Source organism: Anabrus simplex, chromosome 9, assembly GCF_040414725.1.
Source record: "Anabrus simplex isolate iqAnaSimp1 chromosome 9, ASM4041472v1, whole genome shotgun sequence".
In the NCBI taxonomy this organism is placed as follows: Eukaryota; Metazoa; Arthropoda; class Insecta; order Orthoptera; family Tettigoniidae; genus Anabrus; species Anabrus simplex.
In genome coordinates this window covers 45,770,411-45,792,549 of record NC_090273.1, presented here as the reverse complement: position 1 = coordinate 45,792,549, position 22,139 = coordinate 45,770,411, and the positions used below count along the sequence as shown (strand labels likewise).

General features: G+C 40.4%; 1 protein-coding gene across 1 annotated transcript in view; it reads left to right on the top strand.

Annotated features, from left to right (window-relative positions):
* ry (xanthine dehydrogenase rosy) overlaps nucleotides 1-22,139 on the top strand; it is a 182,405-nt gene that overhangs the window by 46,760 nt on the left and 113,506 nt on the right. The window contains exon 2 of the mRNA XM_067153950.2: nucleotides 21,131-21,188. Coding sequence (XP_067010051.2) covers nucleotides 21,131-21,188 — 58 coding nt within the window. The remainder of the gene's footprint in view (nucleotides 1-21,130; nucleotides 21,189-22,139) is intronic.

The window sequence follows — 22,139 nt, the reverse complement described above, 5'->3', positions numbered from 1 at the left end:
ACCCGAACCCTACAATCAGCTAAAACAACTGAAACTTATCAGACCCTGTTCTGCAAGGTCCACAAGGGCACTCTCCCATAGCCCGTGGACGTTAAAGAACGCTACACGGACATGCTGTATATTTGTCTGGTACCTCCCACATTGAATATGGATATATGAACCAGTGTGGCTTGTCTGTTACCACGGACAATTCTAGCCAGATGCTACTTATTATGAACATTAAACATTCCGTGGTCGGCTTCTGCCCTGTCCACTGTGGGTGGTAACATATTCCGCCATGACAACATCGATCAAGGCATGTTAAATGCCCGTACAACTTCGGCAATGGAATGTCCCATCCGTCTGGCCCCCACTATCATACCACGTTCGAAAGCCACTAATTCACGTCGCCTTGCCATGGCCAGCACATGTGGTGTTTACACTCGTTCTGAGATGTCAGATCATAACTGATATAGGTATGGGTATTTACTTTTTCCGCGATAATTAGTAATTTGTAATGTACACGTCTGTCCAGTCCACACAAACCGAAACTCAACTGTATTCACGATCGTAACTTACAGTAGCTCCCTCGTAAAAACTACTGGAGTGTCGGAATTTTTCATTGAGAAACTTTTTTAACCTACCAGCAGATCTGCTGACACGATTCTCCCACATCAGCAGGGAAGTCAAGCGCTTTGCCAAACGAATTACTCATATATTATCTTTAATATTCTTAATAACACCCACGCTATCGCCTGCTGTCGTAAAAGGCGACTACGGGGGACCCCACGGGCTCTTAACTTGGGAGTTTGGGTTGGCGACCATGGGACCATCAGCTGAGTCCTGGCATTGCTTCCACTTAGGCCTACTTGTGCCAGGCTCCTCACTTTATACACAATCTGACCTCCTTTGGTTAACTCTTGTTCTTTTTCGACCCCGACGGTATTAGGTATTGAGGCCTTCGGAGTCTCATTTTCACGCTGATCATGGCCCTTGTCTTTCTTTGGCCGATACCTTCATTTTTTGAAGTGTCGGACCACTTCCATTTTCCCCCTCTGATTAGTGTTAAGAGGACGGTTACCTAGTTGTACTTCATCTTGAAACAATGATTACCACCACCTTTATTATTCTTAATATCCATTGTTTTTCACATTGTTAAATATCTGACACGGCAACACTGCTTTTTGTTCTTTCTTTTTGAAGATATGTTGCACTATAACGGGTGCCCAACAAGGTCATCCGGAGAGATAAACCTTGACGTCAATTTATCATAGCTGCATCCAGTTTTGCAGCAATTCGATCCTGTCTAGTCTGAGCAGTTTCATTAGCTGGTTGACCTAGCATACATCAAGACAAGTGTATTTGTCAGACTTTTTATGCTATTAGGCAACTGCCATACCAAATGATTGATAAGAGGCATGGGGGAATTTTGAAAAAGCAATTATGATCAGTGGAAAATGGTAAATAAAAATGTAAACAGCCTTTGGAAGGACTTAAAAGCAATTGTTGAGGAGCGTGAAATTTTTTTTTTTTAAAGGAGATGTACCTTTTTAAATGTAATAAGGAATGGTAAGGACATATATTATAAGAGGGAAATAGAGAGGTTAAGGAGACGAGAAAGAAATAATTAGGAATGGTTGCGGGAGTAAGGAGAGATTGAAGGAAATTGAATTTAGAAAAGAAGTTAACTAAGGATAAAATGATGGCAAACACATAGTTGGGTCCACGAGAGTTGTAGTCTGACATTTGAGCGGCCGTGTCTTGCCATAGGAGGTATTGGTCAGGTGTTGGTCTTGCTTGTGAACGGACGAAATTTTCTTCTGAAGATGCGGGGCGAAGATCTCCGTGAAACTTAAGAATTTCTACCTTGTTTCCTGACATGATAAAAGGCCGAAAACTTACCATGTTTACAATTATTGGCCATGAAAGCATCAATCTAAATATTTGATTACTGTTTGCATGAAGGGGTGATACCGGGTGAATGGAGAGTTGCAACAGTAGCCTCAGTGTGCAAAGGAAAGGATGATAAAAATAAAGCGGATAATTGAAGGCCAGTCAGTCTGACATGTGTAAGCTCTGGGAAGGGACTCTCTCTGATTATATAAGACAAATTTGCGAAATTACTAACTGGTTTGTTAGAAGGCAATTCGGTTTGAGGTAAGGTCATTAATTAAACTCAGTGTAAGTCCAGAGAGAAAAAAAGACTTAAATGAAAACTAAAAACAAAATTTAAAAAATGCTCTCAATTGTTATCCAAAATATCAAAATAATTAAGAAAGCACCATTGCATAAACATACTAAATCACTTTTCGAAGAAGTTGTACAAAATATCGTGCATTTAGACACGTAATAACCCTATTTGACGGATATACTCGTTCTACTCTGTATATCTGCGCAGCTGTGAGCTCGCATCCGGGAGATAGTGGGTTCGAACCCCACTGTCGGCAGCCCTGAAGATGGTTTTCCGTGGTTTCCCATTTTCACACCAGTCAAATGTTGGGGCTGTACCTTAAGGCCACGGCCGCTTCCTTCCCATTCCTATGCCTTTCCTGTAAAACTCTACATGAAGTGAACGTAAGTCCAGCATGTCAGGCAGATATACCCATCACGCTCGATTGGTTATCTCTTTATTTAAATGTGCAATCACCGGGCGAGTTGGCCGTGCGTGTAGAGGCGCGCGGCTGTGAGCTTGCATCCGGGAGATAGTAGGTTCGAATCCCACTATCGGCAGCGCTGAAAATGGTTTTCCGTGGTTTCCCATTTTCACACCAGGCTGTACCTTAATTAAGGCCACGGCCGCTTCCTTCCAACTCCTAGGCCTTTCCTATCCCATCGTCGCCATAAGACCTATCTGTGTCGGTGCGACGTAAAGCCCATAGCAAAAAAAAAAAAAAAAAAAAAAAAAATTAAAAAATGTGCAATCCTAAGAATGTTAATGGCTCTTATGGTTGACTAATACGAAATATACACAAGTAAGATTATTTTGCAGAGTCCGCTTAAAACGTTAAATTAAAAATAGCATTATTGACTACTCGCAAACATTGAAAAATGTCTCGTCTTTAAAAGAACTCGTAGATCCAATCGTAAAATCCTCGTGTCTGTAGATGACAAAATTCCATAGAGTTGACAGCGCTATATGAATTACCAACAGTGATTCGCTTGTGGATGGTAAACATCGATTATGAATTCTGGTGATAAGTCTATGTACGTCCGCATCTCTGAGTTGCTCGTCGCCTCTATCGTCGTCGGTAAGACCGGGGTGCTATCCGCGATAATATAGTCGCCCAAACACGATCGAATGTAGATATGACGTTCACTCAGCGCGTTTGTTTTAAGAATAACAATATAATACTACTGTATTTCTTTCATTTATTGTAATCTATATATCTATATACATAAAATAAGAATTTTGTCTGTACATTGCTCAGAATTTAAAAAGGATAGTATTTCTGTATCAGTTGTGCCCACAGTAACAAGGAAATGCACTTTCTAATTTTCCGTGATTTCTGTCTGTCTGTCTGTCTGTCTGTCTGTCTGTCTGTCTGTATGTACACGCATCACGATAAAACGGCTGAAGAGAATTTAATAAAAATCGGTATACAAAGTCGCTACAATCTAGGCCATAAATAATTGTATTCACGCTGAGAAAAATGATAGTTTAGGGGAAGGCCTACAATGGAATTCTCAAATATTTGTTATTAGTGGTCCTATCTTAATGAAAATCGGTAAGCAAAGTGGGGGAATAAGTCACTATAATCTAGGCCATAAATAAAGTTATTCGCGCTGAATGGAATGGTAGTTTAGGGGTAGGCCTAAAATGTAATTTCCAATTAATTGTAAGTGGTCGTATCGATAAATACCACGTAACGTTTTAGTTATGCAGTATTATATTTCCGATAATTTGTCTTATACATTGTTACCATACCGGCTATGATCAGACATATTAATGAATTTGGATATATGTTACCAAGTCCTTATCAGCGCCGAGTCACGAGAAGATGGGTAAACAGGATTTAATGAAAATCGGTACCGGTATGTAAAGTCGGAGAATAAGGAACTACAGTGTACGCTATAAATAATTTTATAAGACGCCCTAATATCACAGAGTCGAAAGGAAACTAAATGTGAGGGCCTACAATACAGAAAGCTCATAAAATTGATCAACAATAACATTACATTGACCATTGTTCGTTGTGATGTGGTTCGTCTTCTGTTGCCACTCATTTCCGATACTTTTTTAATTTGCCTTACGTCGCACCGACACAGTTCGGTCTTATGGCGACGATGGGGTAGGAAAGGGCTATGAGTGTGAAGGAAGCAGCCTTGGCCTTAATTAAGGTATAGCCGCAGCATTTGCCTGGTGTGAAAATGGGAATCCACGGAATAACATCTTCAGGCCTGCCGATAGTGGGGTTCGAATCCACTATCCCCGGATGCAAGCTCACAGCTACGCGCCCCTAACCTTACGGCCAACTCGCCCAGTCGTACGAGTGTAACAGTCTGCCTAAATATTGGCGGGAAGTAGCTGTGGAATTAGGTAACTTTCTTCTTTAGCATGCCATTTCTCTGTTTCATAAATTTTCTGATACTACTGGTACGTAACACACTGGTTCATCATAGCATTCGAGCTATTGAAACCCTACTCTAAGGCACTGATTGGAATGAGCAGTGTGCTTATTTAATGGAATAATGGCAGAGGAGTGTTCACGGCTGTCTGCGGCCTGGTCATTCCAGCTCTGGAACTTTGGACTGTTGGATTGGCACCGTAGTACTGTTCGTTAAAAGTAAGAAAATGTGTAGTTTTTCATTTGATCGAGTATTTTATATGATAAGATTCCTTTTAATCACTACATTCCTACTGACGTTTTTGTAATGACCTATGTTGACTTCAGTTAGAAAAACCACAAAGTCAATCTTTCTGAGAATCTCGTAGCGAAGCACGGGAACATCAGCTAGTATAAAATAAGAGTTTTGTCTGTACATTGCTCAGAAATTATAAAGGATGGTATTTCTGTATCGGTCGTGTCCATAGTATCAAGGAAATGCACTTTTTAATTTTCCGTAATGTCTGTCTGTCTGTCTGTCTGTACACGCATCACGAGAAAACGGCTGAAGAGAACTTAATGAAAATCGGTATGTTAAGTCCGGGAATAGAACGCTACAATCTAGGTCATGAATAATCTTACTCACGCTGGGAGAAATGGTAGTTTAGGGGAAGGCCTAAAATTTAATTCTCACATATTTGTTATTAGTGGTCCTATCTTAATGAAAATCGTTATGAAAAGTCGGGGTATATGTCGCTACAATGTAGGCTATAAATAATTTTATTACCGCTGAGTGAAATGGTAGTTTAGAGAGAAGGCCTAAAATTTAATTCTGAAATATTTGTGTTATTAGTGGTCCTATCAACAAATACTACATAACTAAAGGTTATATAGGCTTAAATTTCCGATCATTAATTCTTATACACCGTACCAGGTATGATAAGAGTATTCATTAATTTGCATTTTTGTTGCCAAGTCCATACCAGCGCCGAGAAATGTGTAAACAGAATTTAATGAAAATCGGTATATAATACAAGACAGAACAACTTTCAACGTTTCAACAAATACTACATAACTAAAGGTTAGTATAGCATTAAATTTCCGATCATTAATTCTTATACACCGTACCAGGTATGATAAGAGAATTTCATTAATTTGCATTTTTGTTGACAAGGTCCATACCAGCGCCGAGAAATGTGTAAACAGAATTTAATGAGAAATCGGTATATAATACAAGACAGAACAACTTTCAGAAGATTGACACGGAATTTCAATGGTTTCCAGGAGAAGGAAAAGGGGGAAAGGTAATATCTGGACACAAGAGAGGAAGAAACAGCAAAGTGAAACAATGAAGAACTATTGGAAGTAAAGAAAAAAAAGGATTAAAATGAATGCACAGGGTTACTTCCCATGGTCCTTAGATGGCCAAAATAGAAGAAGAAGAAGAAGAAGAGAAGAAGAAGAAGAGAAAGAAGAAGAAGAGAAGAAGAAGAAGAGAAGAAGAAGAAGAGAAGAAGAAGAAGAGAAGAAAGAAGAAGAAGGAAGAAGAAGAAGAAGAAGAACGAAGAAGAGAAGAAGTAGAAGAAGAAGAAAGAAGGATGAAGAAGAAGAAGAAGAAGAAGAGAAGAAGAAGAAGAAGAGAAGAAGAAGAAGAAGAAGAAGAAGAAGAAGAAGAAGGAAGAAAGAAGAAGAAGAAGAAAGAAGAAGAAAAGAAGAAGAAGAAGAAGAAGAAGAAGAAGAAGAAGAAGAAGCAGAAGAAGAAGAAGAAGAAGAAGAAGAAGAAGAAGAAGAAGAAAAGAAGAAGAAGAAGAAGAAGAAGAAGAAGAAGAAGAAAGAAGAGAAGAAGAAGAAGAAGAAAGAAGAAGAAAAGAAAGAAGAAGAAGACGAAGAAGAAGAAGAAGAAGAAGAAGAAGAAGAAAAGAAGAAGAAGAAGAAGAAGAGAGAAGAAGAAGAAGAAGAAGAAGAAGAAGAAGAAGAAAGAAGAAGAAGAAGAAGAAGAAGAAGAAGAAGAAGAAGAAGAAGAAGAAGAAGAAGAAGAAGAAGAGAAGAAGAAGACAGAAGAAGAAGAAGAAGAAGAGAAGAAGAAGAAGAAGAAGAAAGAAGAAAGAAGAAGAAGAAGCAAGAAGAAGAAGAAGTAAGAGAAGAAGGAAGAAGAAGAAGAAGAAGAAGAAGAAGAAGAAGAAGAAGAAGAAGAAGAAGAAGAAGAAGAAGAAGAAGAAGAAGAAGAAGAAGAAGAAGAAGAAGAAGAAGAAGAAGAAGAAGAAGAAGAAGAAGAAGAAGAAGAAGAAGAAGAAGAAGAAGAAGAAGAAGAAGAAGAAGAAGAAGAAGAAGAAGAGAAGAAGAAGAAGAAGAAGAAGAAGAAGAAGAAGAAGAAGAAAGAAGAAGAAGAAGAAGAAGAAGAAGAAGAAGAAGAAGAAGCTCGGTATGTAAAGTCGGGGAATAAGGAACTACAATCTACGCTATAAATAATTTTGTAAGATTAGGATATCTTGTCACAGATGTCAGAGTCGAAAGGAAACTAAATGTGAAGGCCTACAGTATGGAAAGCTCATAACACTGATAAAAAATAACGTTACATTGACCATTGTTTGTTGTGATGTGCTTTGTGTCTCTCTTGCCAGTCATCTCCGATAAATACGATTACTGCTGTATACAGAGTATTTTTTTCTTAATTTGCTTTACGTCGCACCGGCCCAACTGTCTTACGGCGACGATGGGATAGGAAAGGGCTAGGAGTGGGAAGGAAGCGCCCCTGGCCTTTATTATGGTACAGCCTTAGCATTTTCCTTCTGAGAAAATGGGAGACCACCGGAAACCATCTTCAGGGCTATCGACAGTGGGGTTCGAACCCACTATCTCCCGGATGTAAGCTCACAGCTGCCCTTCCCTAATCGCACGGCCAACTCGATCAGTCGACCGAGTATAACAGCCTGTCTGAATATTGGTGGGAAGTAGCTGGGGAGTTAGATAACTTTCCTTGGTTTATAAATTTTCTGATACTACTGGTATGTAACACACCGGTTCATCATAGCATTCCACTACAAGCCTTTTCCTGTCCAATCGTCGACATAAGACCTATCTGTGTCGGTGCGGCGTAAAACAATTTGCAAAAAATATGTGACGGCCTAATTTGACTAAGTTAGGAAAACCACAAAGACGGTCTTTCTGAGAATCTCGTAGCGAAGCACGGGTACATCAGCTAGTTATCATATAAAACTAGAACAAAAGTAATATAAACCGTTAGTTGGCAACGCTGTACCAGCGTAGTGTCTTAAAGGTTTTCCAACGAATCATCTACACTTGCATCTACGCGAAATGTGAATGCAAAGTTGGTCATACCTAGATGGTTTTAGAAACTGAGATGCTGGATATGAATGTTGACATGTTTGCATGCTTCATCGGACTACTGAAAAGTTTTCGATTCCAATCAATCAATACTGATCTGCATTTAGGGCAGTCGCCCAGGTGGCAGATTCCCTATCTGTTGCTTTCCTAGCCTTTTCCTAAATGATTTCAGAGAAATTGGAAATTTATTGAACGTCTCCCTTGGTAAGTTATTCCAATTCCTAACTCCCCTTCCCATAAATGAATATTTGCCCCAGTTTGTCCTCTTGAATTCCAACTTCATTTTCATATTGTGATCTTTCCTACTTTTATAAACGCCACTCAAACTTATTCGTCTACTAATGTCACTCCACGCCATCTCTCCTGTGATAGCTCGGAACATACCACTTAGTCGAGCAGCTCTTCTTCTTTCTCTCAATTCTTCCCAATCCAAACTTTGCAACATTTTTGTAACGCTACTCTTTTGTCGGAAATCACCCAGAACAAATCGAGCTGCTTTTCTTTGGATTTTTTCCAGTTCTTGAATCAGGTAATCCTGGTGAGGGTCCCATACACTGGAACCATACTCTAGTTGGGGTCTTACCAGAGACTTCTATGCCCTCTCCTTTACATCCTTACTACAACCCCTAAACACCCTCATAACCATGTGCAGAGATCTGTACCCTTTATTTACAATCCCATTTATGTGATTACCCCAATGAAGATCTTTCCTTATATTAACACCTAGATACTTACAATGATCCCCAAAAGGAACCTTCATCCCATCAATGCAGTAATTAAAACTGAGAGGACTTTTCCTATTTGTGAAACTCACAACCTGACTTTTAACCCCGTTTATCAATATACCATTTCCTGCTGTCCATCTCACAACATTTTCGAGGTCACGTTGCAGTTGCTCACAATCTTGTAACTTATTTATCACTCTATAGAAAATAACATCATCCGTGAAAAGCCTTACCTCCAATTCCACTCCTTTACTCATATCATTTATATATATAAGAAAACATAAAGGTCCGATAATACTGCCTTGAGGAATTCCCCTCTTAATTATTACAGGGTCAGATAAAGCTTCACCTACTCTAATTTTCTGAGATCTATTTTCTAGAAATATAGCAACCCATTCAGTCACTCTTTTGTCTAGTCCAATTGCACTCATTTTTGCCAGCAGTCTCCCATGATCCACCCTATCAAATGCTTTAGACAGGTCAATCGCGATACAGTCCATTTGACCTCCAGAATCCAAGATATCTGCTATATCTTGCTGGAATCCTACAAGTTGAGCTTCAGTGGAATAACCTTTCGTAAAACCGAACTGCCTTCTATCGAACCAATTATTAATTTTACAAACATGTCTAATATAATCAGAAAGAATGCCTTCCCAAAGCTTACATACAATGCATGTCAAACTTACTGGCCTGTAATTTTCAGCTTTATGTCTATCACCCTTTCCTTTATACACAGGGGCTACAATAGCAACTCTCCATTCATCTGGTATAGCTCCTCCGACCAAACAATAATCAAATAAGTAGTTCAGATATGGTACTATATCCCAACCCATTGTCTTTAGTATATCCCCAGAAATCTCATCAATTCCAGCTGCTTTTCTAGTTTTCAACTTTTGTATCTTATTGTAAATGTCATTGTTATCATACGTAAATTTTATTACTTCTTTGGCCTTAGTCTCCTCCTCTATCTTGACATTATCCTTGTAACCAACAATCTTTACATACTGCTGACTGAATACTTCTGCCTTTTGAAGATCCTCACATACACACTCCCCTTGTTTATTAATTATTCCTGGAATGTCCTTCTTGGAACCTGTTTCTGCCTTAAAATACCTAAACATATCCTTCCATTTTTCACTAAAATTTGTATGACTGCCAATTATGCTTGCCATCATCTTATCCTTAGCTGCCTTCTTTGCTAGATTCAATTTTCTACTAAGTTCCTTCAGTTTCTCCTTACTTCCACAGCCATTTCTAACTCTATTTCTTTCCAGTCTGCACCTCCTTAGTCTCTTTATTTCTCTATTATAATAAGGTGGGTCTTTACCATTGCTAACCCCCCTTAAAGGTACAAACCTGTTTTCGCATTCCTTAACAATTTCTTTAAACCCATCCCAGAGTCTGTTTACATTTTTATTTACCGTTTTCCACCGATCATAGTTACTTTTTAGAAACTGCCTCATGCCTGCTTTATCAGCCATATGGTACTGCCTAATAGTCCTACTTTTAAGACCTTCCTTTCTATCACATTTATTTTTAACTACCACAAAAACAGCTTCATGATCACTAATACCATCTATTACTTCAGTTTCCCTATAGAGCTCATCTGGTTTTATCAGCACCACATCCAGGATATTTTCCCCTCTGGTTGGTTCCATCACTTTCTGAATCAGCTGTCCTTCCCATATTCTGTATGTCATGCAATACTTGCCGAGATTTTGAAAGCTACTGGTGTTGATGCTGGTGACTGAAAGACACTGCTGAAAAGGATAAATTTGGTTACGACTTTACATGTTCCTAACTACATTGTTCGAATGCATAGTGGGATGGGGATTGGATTATTACGGCGATAACTTGTCCGGTTTACCAGCGGCGTTGCGTGGTATTGTTGCAGGGTTGAACAACTCCCAATAATTTTGTACTTAATTTGTTGTCGTTTCTTCTAATGTTTTAGTTTAATAAACCTGACATATTTTCGAAAACATGTTAAAACCAACCGTCTTCGGTCGTTCGCTGTACTAATGCTTCGTCACGGACCAATAAACGCTGCTGGATTCGAATCAAACTCAGGGCGTTTGCTTTCCTGCGGCAACTCCCTAGCGGACAGCGCGGAGCAATGTACCTCAGCAGGGACGAGCCTAAGCCTGCATAGCATTAGGTAGCATGCTCGCCAGTATCGGTCTCGGGGAGTTGCACGAGACTAGCAAGTCCCCACTACCGAGAAAGAGTTCCAAATGTCCCCGTTAGATTGCGCCACTCTGCTGAAATGATTTCATTCCTATTTACTCTCCTCTCGCAAAGGTACTGTAATTCATTTCTATTTTTGAAATTTACAAATTTCAGTTACGTTGCACCGACGCAGGTAGGTCTTACGGCGACTATGGGATAAGAAAGGGCTAGGAATTGGAAAGAAGTGACCGTGGCTTTAATTAAGGCACAGCCACAGCATTTGCCTGGTGTGAAAATGGGAAACCGCGGAAAACCATCTTCAGGCCTTCCGACAGTGGTGTTCGAACCCACTATACCCCGAATGCAAGCTCACAGCTACGCGACCCTAACTGCACGGCCAACTTGCTGGGTAATTTATTTTCCACGCCATACCAGACCACCCACAATATTACCAACATCTTGTTTCAATGCAAAACAGGACGGCAAATTATCAGTTCAAGTGAGGCAAAAATAAATGTGCCAGGCTGAGTCTCCGAAAACCGTAAAAAGTCGTTAGTGGGTCGTAAAGCCAGAAGAGTAACTGTAGTTACAGTGTATAATTAACCTCTTATATCCTGGGTTGTAATTGTTAGATATATTACAGTTTTAGTAGGAATGTAGTTCATTATTTAACGATAATACTGCAAGCTATAAAAATGTGACACTGACAATGTTAGTGCAACACCCAGCTTCAGATACCACCAGCCGCCACTGCTGTTTACATAACATTGCCGTCCGGATGTTTTGGGAGGTGTCAATCAGAATGGAAAGGTACGAGGAACGAGTGCAGTGACGTTGTAGTCGGCTTTGGGCGTGCCGTTGGCCACGGCTGGGCCATGAATAAACAATCTTTATTTGCCATTGACCATATATAATGAAATAGGCTTTGTTAGCTGATAAGTATTTAGTACTTAATATTCACAAGACTGAATGTACAAACCCTTTATTAAAACTTAATACTAAGATTATGCATTTCTAAGAATTTAGGGTATTATAATATGGATTTTCTATTAACCAATCATACAATTTCTTTTTTAAATTACTTAAAGGAGTGGACGGCGCAGAATGTGGTATTTTGTTAAATAAACAATTGATTTTATGCGAGTGAGCAGTGTTTGACATCCTCTGAATTGGGATGTCAAGGTCTGCTTTGAAGGTGAATGCTTTCCCTAGTACTGATTTAATTTGTTATTTTTAACATACATCAAAGAGACATAAATATACAAATTCATGATTGTCAGTATTTTAAGTTTAATGAAGAGGTCGACGATGGTCAATTGCACCAGCCCTACGCATTGTGCGGACAACCTTTTTCTGTATTAGAAGAATAGTTATTGTAATGTTCCCGTAATAACAGCCCCATAAGTAATGTGTGACTGGAAGAGACCAAAATATGCCGTGGCTCTACAGCTGTGCATGCGGGAGACGGAGAGGGACTGGTCCTCACCGTCAGTTGTCCTGAGAATGGTTTTCTATTCTCTTACACTAAGGCGATTGCCGGGACAGTTCCAGTAGTAGTAGTAGTAGTAGTAGTGGTAGTAGTAGTAGTAGTATGATTTTTCATTTCAATCTTAATTGTTGCAAATGAGTTTCTTTTCATGGCGTGTTTGCTTCCATTTCAATGTGTGAGTTTCATGGAGTTATGGATCAATAAAGTGACCAAATTTATTTGTTTTTAAGCAGTGTATTATCTTTAGCTCTCTTCATTCGCACGACGTATTCACGTATAAACACAGCCTACTCTATAATTTTTTAAAACGATTTCAACAGACATGATCTTAATTTTGTTGCACTGCTCACTCGCAAGATTTTTTAATTTTTTTGGTAGACATACCAATTCATCGAGATTGGGTTGAAGTCCCGAAATGTCCGTCGTCTTAGCGATCCCGAACTGAGGTAAAGAAGCTAGAAATCGGCAGAATATTATTTTAACCACAACATATTACATTATCCTTCCCGGCATTTTCCCATTTACCTAGGGTAGGTACTTTGTATGGATTTAACCCAGTTTTGCGACCGGATGCCCTTCCTGACGCCAACCCTATGTGGAGCGATGTATCCACTATTGCGTGTTTTTGTGGTGGTTTGTAGTGTGATGTGTTGTATGTAACTGAAGATGTGTATTAATACGAACACTTATACCAGCCCCTGAACTAAAGAAATTAACAAGACAAAGTTAAAGTCCCCGACGGGATGGAAATCGAACCCGAGGCCTTTTGAATCAAAGGCCACTACGCTGACCATTCAGCCAAGGAGCCGGAGAGCAGTCGTTACGTCACTCACTCTCACACCACCAGGGGCCAGTCAGCCCCCAACCATCTCATCTCCCCGGCTAACAATGCCAAACTTAACGTTGAACACACTAAAAAAGGTGTCCGGCTCCATGGCTAAATGGTTAGCGTGCTGGCCTTTGTTCAGATGGGTCCCGGGTTCGATTTCCGGCAGGGTCGGGAATTTTAACCATCATTGGTTAATTTCGCTGGCACGGGGGCTGGGTGTATGTGTCGTCTTCATCATCATTTCATCCTCATCACGACGCGCAGGTCGCCTACGGGAGTCAATTCAAAAGACTTGCACCTGGCGAGCCGAACATGTCCTCGGACGTCCCGGCACTAAAAGCCATACGCCGTATCATTTCATTACTAAAAAGGTAGAGACCTAGGGGCGTAGCCAAGGGGGGTTAGAAGCCTCCTCCCCGTGGAATTTTTACAAAAGAAAAACGGAAACTAACAAACAACTGAAAGTCGACTCAATGGGTTGGCATTTTTGAACATTCAGAGACATAATAATCGCAAGAAATGAAAGAGCTTTTGAAGAGAGCTACTCTGTATTAGAAGAGAAAGCACGGGACTTAGGACTAGAAGTGAATATAAACAAAACAAAACAAAATATATGAAGATGGGAGACAGAGGGAGTAAGAGGAAGGACCACAGTAAGATTAAATGGGAAGGAATATCAGAGTCACATCTTTCAAATATCTAGGCTCTGTATTAACAGAGGACAATAAAACCTATGTGGAAATACAGGAGAGGATAACAAGTGGAAACCGATGCTTTTACGCCTTGCAAAATATGTTTAAATCCAGGAATGTCAGCAGGAATACAAAAATTCAAATATACACAACAGTACTAAGACCAATAGTTTTGTATGGATCAGAATGCTGGTTGATGACCTCCAGAGAAGAACAGTGGCTGTTACGATGGGAAAGGAAGATATTGAGAAAGATATTCGATGCAGTAAGAGATCAGGATGGGTGGAGAATGAGGACAAATGTAGAGCTGCAAGGACTGTTTGGCCAGCCAGATATTGTTATTAAAATTAAGCAGGGAAGAATTAGGTGGGCCGGTCATGTTCAGAAAATGGCAGAAACCTGCGCCGTTAAAAAGGTGTTTATAGGAAAACTTGATGGAAGGAGGAGGAGAGGAAGACCCAGGGAAAGATGGATTGATGATATTGAGGATGACCTTAGAAAGTTAGGAGTTAAACGTTGGAGAAGAAAAGCTGAGGACCGAGATGAATGGAGGCAGGTGATAAAGGAGGCCAAGGACCTACAAGGACTGTAGCGCCGACCAGTAAGTAAGTAAGTAAGTAAGCAAGTAAGTACAGAGACATAATTGTAAAACCAACTTTTCTAAGGAGCCTCGTAAGTTGGATTTTAGATTGTAACCTTAAAGTACCATTCGTCGTAAAACTATTCACCTTGATCATATTGTTCTTTTCCTGTATTTTAATGTAAGATTTTGTACTGTACGTTACTGTAATCTGAATATAAACATCATTTACTTGTATCGGTGTCCTAATAATGACAAGTCTTGCATGCGCGCACCACACGCGCACAAGTATCTTTATTGTGTTCTATCATCATTTTTTAACTATAACCCCTGCTATCGGTCGATCCTGGCTACGCTACTGATTCGAACCCCCAGTTGCCAGCCAATGCACCTGTCCCCACGGGCTGAACCAATTGGCCAGTCTACTGACAAATGGACACATTCACCGAAACACAGCATTCCTCGCCATTATTCCACTGACCCCAGTAATAGGAATCAAAGGCAAGGCCCCTCAAGCTGTGCGCACTGCAGCGATGACCCTACATTCTTTGTACACTGAACAACAAAACAATGTGTTATACCAAAAGGCATCAAGCAACTACGATAACAAAAACAATACGTCTTATCTCCAGCCCACCATCCCACCAAAGCCATCAACGAAACTAACACCTTTGTACTGGCCACCAAACAGAGAAACGAAACGAAACGTAGCTAAATAAGGGAAAACAACTGCTCCTCGTTAAAACCGCTAGTGCATTCCACAAAGCGACCGCGCTCACAAGTTGCTCCAGTTAGCGAAATATATCACAAGTTGCTCCAATTAGCGAAATAAACGCTTACAACGGGCACCGTCTCACGACTAGGTACAAGCTTGCAGCTACACAACCTTTTGAAAGTCTCCAGAACCCCTCGGAACCAATTTTGGACAACCTGGGCCCGATGGTACCGTACCGTACGGCATCCAGCTGCAATATCCCATCGCTGTCGGAGTACGTTATGTATACCCTTCATGACTGCTAAATGTGATGCCATATTAGGAATAACACCTTTATATTTTATCGTTCAGAGAAAGTAAGGTATGTTATGATAGTACAAAGAAGATGGCCTACTACCGGTACATACTCAGTTCAAAAGTTTCCGGAATTTTTTGATAACACAGGACAATATACATACAAACACTATTGCACAACACCCTCTTCTGCAACAACACACTTTTGCCAACATATGTAATGTTCCTGGAAGCAGTCCTAGAAGCCATTTTGTGAAACTAGTATTAGTGCTCTTGTCGCGTTGACAGTAACCTCATCAGCATCCATGAATCTCCGTCCCTTCAGAAGTGTTTTCAGGCGTGAAAACAGAAAGTAATGAGGTGGTGAGAGATCGGAGAGTATGTTGGGTGTTCTAATGTAGTTATGCTGGGTCCGGCAAGGAAATCTTTTACGATAACTGCTTGATGTGCAGGTGCATTATCATGCGAAAGGAACCAGTTTGTTTTGCTCCCATTTTTTCAGGACGTTTCCTTCTCACTCCGTCCCTGAGGCAATGACTGAAATCTACGTACTGTTCTTTCGTTACAGTAAGATCGTTTGGAATATACTCATAATACACGAGACCCTGAGAGTCAAAGAAAACTTCCAACATAACTTTGCCTTGCAAGTATCCCTAGGAAAGCTTTGCTTCCAAGGAGATTATTTCGATTTCCACTCACGTGACTGTCGTTTAGGTACTCTTCTTCTTGAGGCGCCTTCTCCTAGCGGAGGTTGGCGGTCCACATAGCCAGCTCCGAACGTGATGTTGCAGCATGGAAAGCATCTTCTGAAGCTCAATTGTGACATCTTCGGATGTCCTTCAATTCGAACTTGGTTGTCGTACACTTTGATCTTTCCAAAACTGCCGAGCTTTCTAGTCATATCAGTGTTCAAAGCGTTCTCCTCCGGTGATCCGAATGGGGGAATAGAAATTCCGGATAATAATTTTACGTTTAACAGAGCCATGCCATATGAACTTATAGGGATATCCTTCCGGATCTTTAATGCAGTGGTTTCCCGTTGCCTTCTGCATCCTAATACCGTTAACGAGTTGTAGGTTCTTCCGCCTTTTGGGACCATTTAATGTCCCTTCCGTCCCTTCAGATGTGTTTTCAAGTGTGAAAACAAAGTAATTAGGTGGTGAGAGATCAGGAGAGTATGTTGGGTGCTCTAATGTAGTTATGCTGGTTCTGGCAAGGAAATATTTTATACGATAACTGCTTGATGTGCAGGTGCATTATTATGCAAAAGGAACCAGTTTGTTTTACTCCCATTTTTTCAGGACGTCCTTGGGACCATTTCCTGTAGGACAGTAGAGTGCCCTGACCTTTACCCGCTCATCCACCCTCAAGGAAACTGTTGGCACTTGGTAGAGGGGATCTTCTTATACCGGAAGATACCCGGTCCCTTCATTCGTTAGCCGCCTTGCATATAACAAAATTGTCAACCAGTCGCTGCCCCCTCTCTACCGCGGGGAGGTGAATGTCAGGATTTCACCGTCATTGAAACTGAGACCATAATGGCTTTTTCCAGTGTCTCTGGATCTTCAGAGAGTTTAGGCACTGGGTCATACAAATAACACAAAGTTTCATCACCAGCAATAATTTTGTTCAAGAAATCATCATCATTCATCAGACTAGTGAACAGATCCCCACCGAAAGTAATTCTTGTTTCTTTGTGTTTAGGCGATAACATTTCTGGAACGAATTTCCGAGAAACGTGATATATGTTTAAGTGTTTGTGAAGAATTTCGTGGACACTTCATACTGAAATTCCGACCTCTGCTGCTATCTGTCCTACCTTTTTTTTTTCGTCCGTCGTTCCTCAAAGCATTACGCACAAGCTGAACATTTTCTTCATTTGTTTCATTTGATGGACGGCCACTGCATGGGTCATCCTTGTCACTAGCGCGCCATCAGAACAACGTTTGTGCCAAAAGTGTATAAACCTGAGTCTTTTTCGTTGCTTCTTTGCCATATACTTCTTCAAGCAATCTTAATGTCTCTACAGGAGATTTATGTAACAAAACACAAAACTTGATATGAACGTTGTTCTAACAGCCATCACTATTATATACGACGAACAAATATGCACAAAGAACACCACACGGCTATCATGCAACAATAATAACCGCTATGATCGCCGTAACTTAACGGCAACAACGTCATGAGTGTTGACTACAATAATATTCTATGATGTATAAATACGTACATATTGAGGTACCATTCCGGAAACTTTTTGAACCTAGTATGTATTTACAGAACGAGTTGGTCGTCCGGTTAGGGGCGCGCAGCCGTGAGCTTGCATTCGGGAGATAGTGGGTTCGAACCCCACTGTCGGCGGCCACGGCCGCTTCCTTCCCACTCCTAGCCCTTTCCTATCCTGTCGTCGCATAAAACCTATCTGTGTCGGTGCGACGTAAAGCAGACTTGTTTCTCTCCTTTTCTCTTTGACTCCTTGTACTAGTAACCAGTTGATAAGTGCTACAAATGGAATCAATCGAAAGTAATTTGATCATAGGTCGGAATTAGCTAATTCCATGTCATCTGGTCGAGTTTATCACAATGTTGCCATTCTAGCCGTGTTGGTTGATAAGGGAACAGTTTCTAGGGAACAAGGTTGATAATGGTCGTTCTGAAAAAATCCTAATCTTATGTCAGACTTTAATGCATTCAGTCAGTCGGAGCGCGAAGTAGTGTCGAAGGCGGCAGAAACTTTACTTTGTATACGGAAATATCAAGTGGTGGTGATTTCGGCCACACGCCCTTCCCCACGATGTGAATCGCCGCCCCGAACCACTCTAGCATTACTTCAGGGCGGCATCGTGCTTTTACCCTATCAGGCTTCTTTCTTCGTTTCTTCTTTGCTGACGTTCATGAGCATCCAGATCTCTCTTTTTCTGGCGTAGGATACTTTCTGCATATGCAGCTATCAGATCCCAACATTCCTGGTTCCGTAACATCACTAGGACAATAGATTCTGGCGCCAGTTCTCCTTGCTCAACTTCTAAAAATGATCTTCGTGTAGACCAATGCTCACATACAAAAAAGGCGTGTGAAGTACATCGTCAGCAACATTACAGTAAAATACACAATGGGTCGCTCGCTCTGCCTATTCTATTTATAAATTTTCTGGTGGCCTGTCAAGAGCTGCTGCATAAGGCAATGATTACCTTCACCATGTGCCTGTGCTATCCAGTTCGCAAACATATAAATAATGATGGTGATGATGATGATGATGATGATGATAATAATAGCGGTTGTGATTAGCATAGTCCGCCTCTGTGGTGTAGTGGTTAGTGCCACCCCCGGAGGCCCGGGATCGATTCCCGGCTCCGTCACGAAATTTGAAAACTGGTGTGAGGGCTGGAATGGGGTCCACTCAGCCTCGGGAGGTTACCTGAGAAGAGGGGGGGTGATTCCCACCTCAGCCATCCCCGAAGTGATTTTCCGTGATTTCCTACTTCTCCTCCAGGCAAATGCCAGGATGGTATCTAACTTAAGTCCACGGCAGCTTCCTTATTCTTCCTTGTCTATCCCTTCCAATCTTCCCATCCCCCTAAAAGGCCACTGTTCAGCATAGCAGGTGAGGCCGCCTGGATGAGGTACTGGTCCTCCACTCCAGTTGTATCCCCACCTAAAGTCTCACACTCTAGGACACTGCCTTTCAGGCAGTAGAGGTGGGATCTCTAGTGAGTAAATGGATTAAGAAAGAAAGAAAGAAAGAAAGAAAGAATAATGACTTAGCTGCTGATTTTCTATCCGGACGATTGAAATTTGATTTCCGGTCGATGGCTAAGTACTGTAGTGTTAACTGTTAACCTGAAATGGATGTACGATGAGTTTCCTGGAAAACTCAACCCACTGTGGGTAGCTGTAGGAGAGATCTGCTTGTGGTTGGTGCAACGTAAAACCAACAAACACTGATGGGAGGAAGAGGTCTGACCCTTTGAAGGTATTTGCAAAAGTAAATGAATTCAAAATGTATCTTCATGTTATAATTTCGTATCTACTTTTCAGGACTCCACTCAACTTCATTCATCTACTAATGTCATTTCACGCCATCTCTCCAATGACAGCTCGAAACGTACCACTCAGTTGAACAGCTTGTCTTCATACTCCAAGTCTTCCCATCCCAAAGTTTGCAAAATTTTTGTAGTGCTACTCTTCTGTTTGAAATAAAGAACAGATCGTGCAGCTTTCCTTTCCAGTTCCATATGGAGAACGTGGGGGACAACATATGGAGTAGAAACCTGGTTGATAACAAAAGATCAGAGCCAAGTACTAGTGGCAGAACTGAAATTCTGGAGAAGCATGGTCCAGAAAACAACAAATATTTGCTTTACACCCCACTAATCCTCTTTTATGTTTTTTGGAGATACTGAGGTGCCAGAATTTAGTCACACGGGAGTTCTTTTACATGCCAGTAAATCCATAGACACGAGGCTGACGTATTTGAGCACCTTCAAATACCACCGGACTAAGCCAGGATCGAACCTGCCAAGTTGGGTCAGAAGGTCAGCGCCTCAACCGTCTGAACCACTCTGCCTAGTGGTGCAGGAAACAAGGGACAAAAGGATGAATGAGGAAATTTGGATAGGAATTAAAGTGGCAAAGTTTAGTGATGAAATAGAGCAGGCTTAGTTGGTGCAAATATGTGTAAAGGATGAATAATGAAAGAATGAGAAAGCAGACAATGAAATGGCAAATGAAGAAGAGAGGCAGAAGATGACCAAAATTGAGATGGATGGTCTTTGTCCTAAACAGCATAAGACAGCCAAACCTGGATTGGAACACCTTTGGATGGGGGGGGGATCATGGAAGAAAAAGGAGTGGGATCATACCCAGCCATAGCTAGAATTGGTGATGATGAATGTTATTTCTGTAATACAAAAAAGTTTACACTATATCTTGACAAGAAAGAATCTTCTTACTTTTCGCATAATAATTGTAGACTGTGCTGGTTGTTCATTGTTTGAGGGACATAATGTCAGTTCATGCTTCATACTGTGCTTTTCCCCTGTCCTCTTGGCAGACTTTCAGATGGTATTTTATTTTAAGTCCCAAGACACTTTTCACAGTCCTGGCCTCAATGAAAGATTTTACGTGCCTGAAAACAGTTTTGATGAGAGGATTCACAAATAACAGAAGTAGGCCTATGCGAGGCTGATTCTAAACAATTGCAGTGGAAATCTTATTTCCTTCTGCACATTCTGTTATAAAAAACACCTAATGAAAAAGGAATATAAAGATGTATTGATAGAAACATTTAGACTGAAATTAAGTTTTTTTTTTTTAGAATACAGGTACTGGATAAGTAACCCAGGCAAATGTCCAGAATTAAGACGTAAATATCTTCCAGGGCTTTAATTCTTTATACAGAGCTTCTCATTTACTTCTTTAGAAACAGAATTTTACTGTAATAAATATGCTATGTTATTTCCTTTTCTTTTCTTTTTTTCTTTTTGATTATTTATTCATGCTTTCAAAAATCTTGTTACCTTTTACATAATGTAGACAGTGCTGGAGTGTAGGTTGTTGGAGGGATATAATGTTGGTTCATGCTGCATACCATGAATGTTTTCCCCTATCCTCTTGGCAGATGTGGAGATACATGACTGGATACTCAATCCTACCCCAACCTGTCATTATTTACTTTCCATTTTGACCCATAGGTTTGTTTTTCTTTTTCTTTTTTGTACGGTAAATCTTGAAATACTCCCTAATTGATTAACTGTTTCTTGCTTGCAGGTGGTGGATGATAACGTAGACCCAGAGTGGACGCTGTTATACTACTTAAGAAGCAAATGTATCCTTGTCTGAGGAATGCTGGTGATAAGAATTGAGTACAAAACTTTTATTTCTCTCTGAAATTGGTGATTGGTGGTAGTATATATTATACTAATCAAATGCAAATCACATTAAAATCTCATCTTTTATTTCTAAATGATAATGAGTGGACAAGGTGGACAATGAAGATCTGTCAAAATGCTCCCTCCATAAGTGTTCTGATAAATCAGGAATGAACTTGTTTGGGACTGAGAAGAAATGGATATACTGTGTTGAAAAGAATGTATACTCAATCTTCCAGGAATGATGGAAGAGAGGAAAATTATTATATTTTATCAAATAACCATCCATGACTGAGAGAGAGACCTTTTCTTCCTTTTTTTTTTTCATGCATGCATAATGCATGAATTCAGTTCATTCATTCTCTCCTGCATTCATGCATTAATCATTCATTCACTCATTCAGTCATGCATTCGTCCACATGGAATGATCTCGCCTTATCTGCTGGAGTTCCATATATGTAGGTTGAGAGCATTCAACTCATCCAGTCAACCAATCACTTATTCATTATTCATTCATTCATAGTCCCACATGGAATGTTCTCACTTCATCCGCTGGAGTGCTGTAGATTTAGGCTGAGTGCATTATGTTCATTCAATCATTCATTTACTCATTAACGAATGCTCTCTCCACAGTTGGTAGATATCTGTGACTGGGAGAGAGAAGTGTTCATTCACTCGTGAAATCCAGTCCAAACAGGAAATTCATTCATTCATTTGATAATAAAATCTCTCTCCCCAGTTGGTGGTTTATCCATGACTGGGAGAGACCTCTTTCCATGCATGCACAAATACAGGTCATTCATTGATCATTCATTCATCTATCATGCATTCATGTATCACTTATTGATTCATTCATTCATCATGCATTCAGTAATGTAGTGTACTGATATTACCCAAGCAGGCAAATC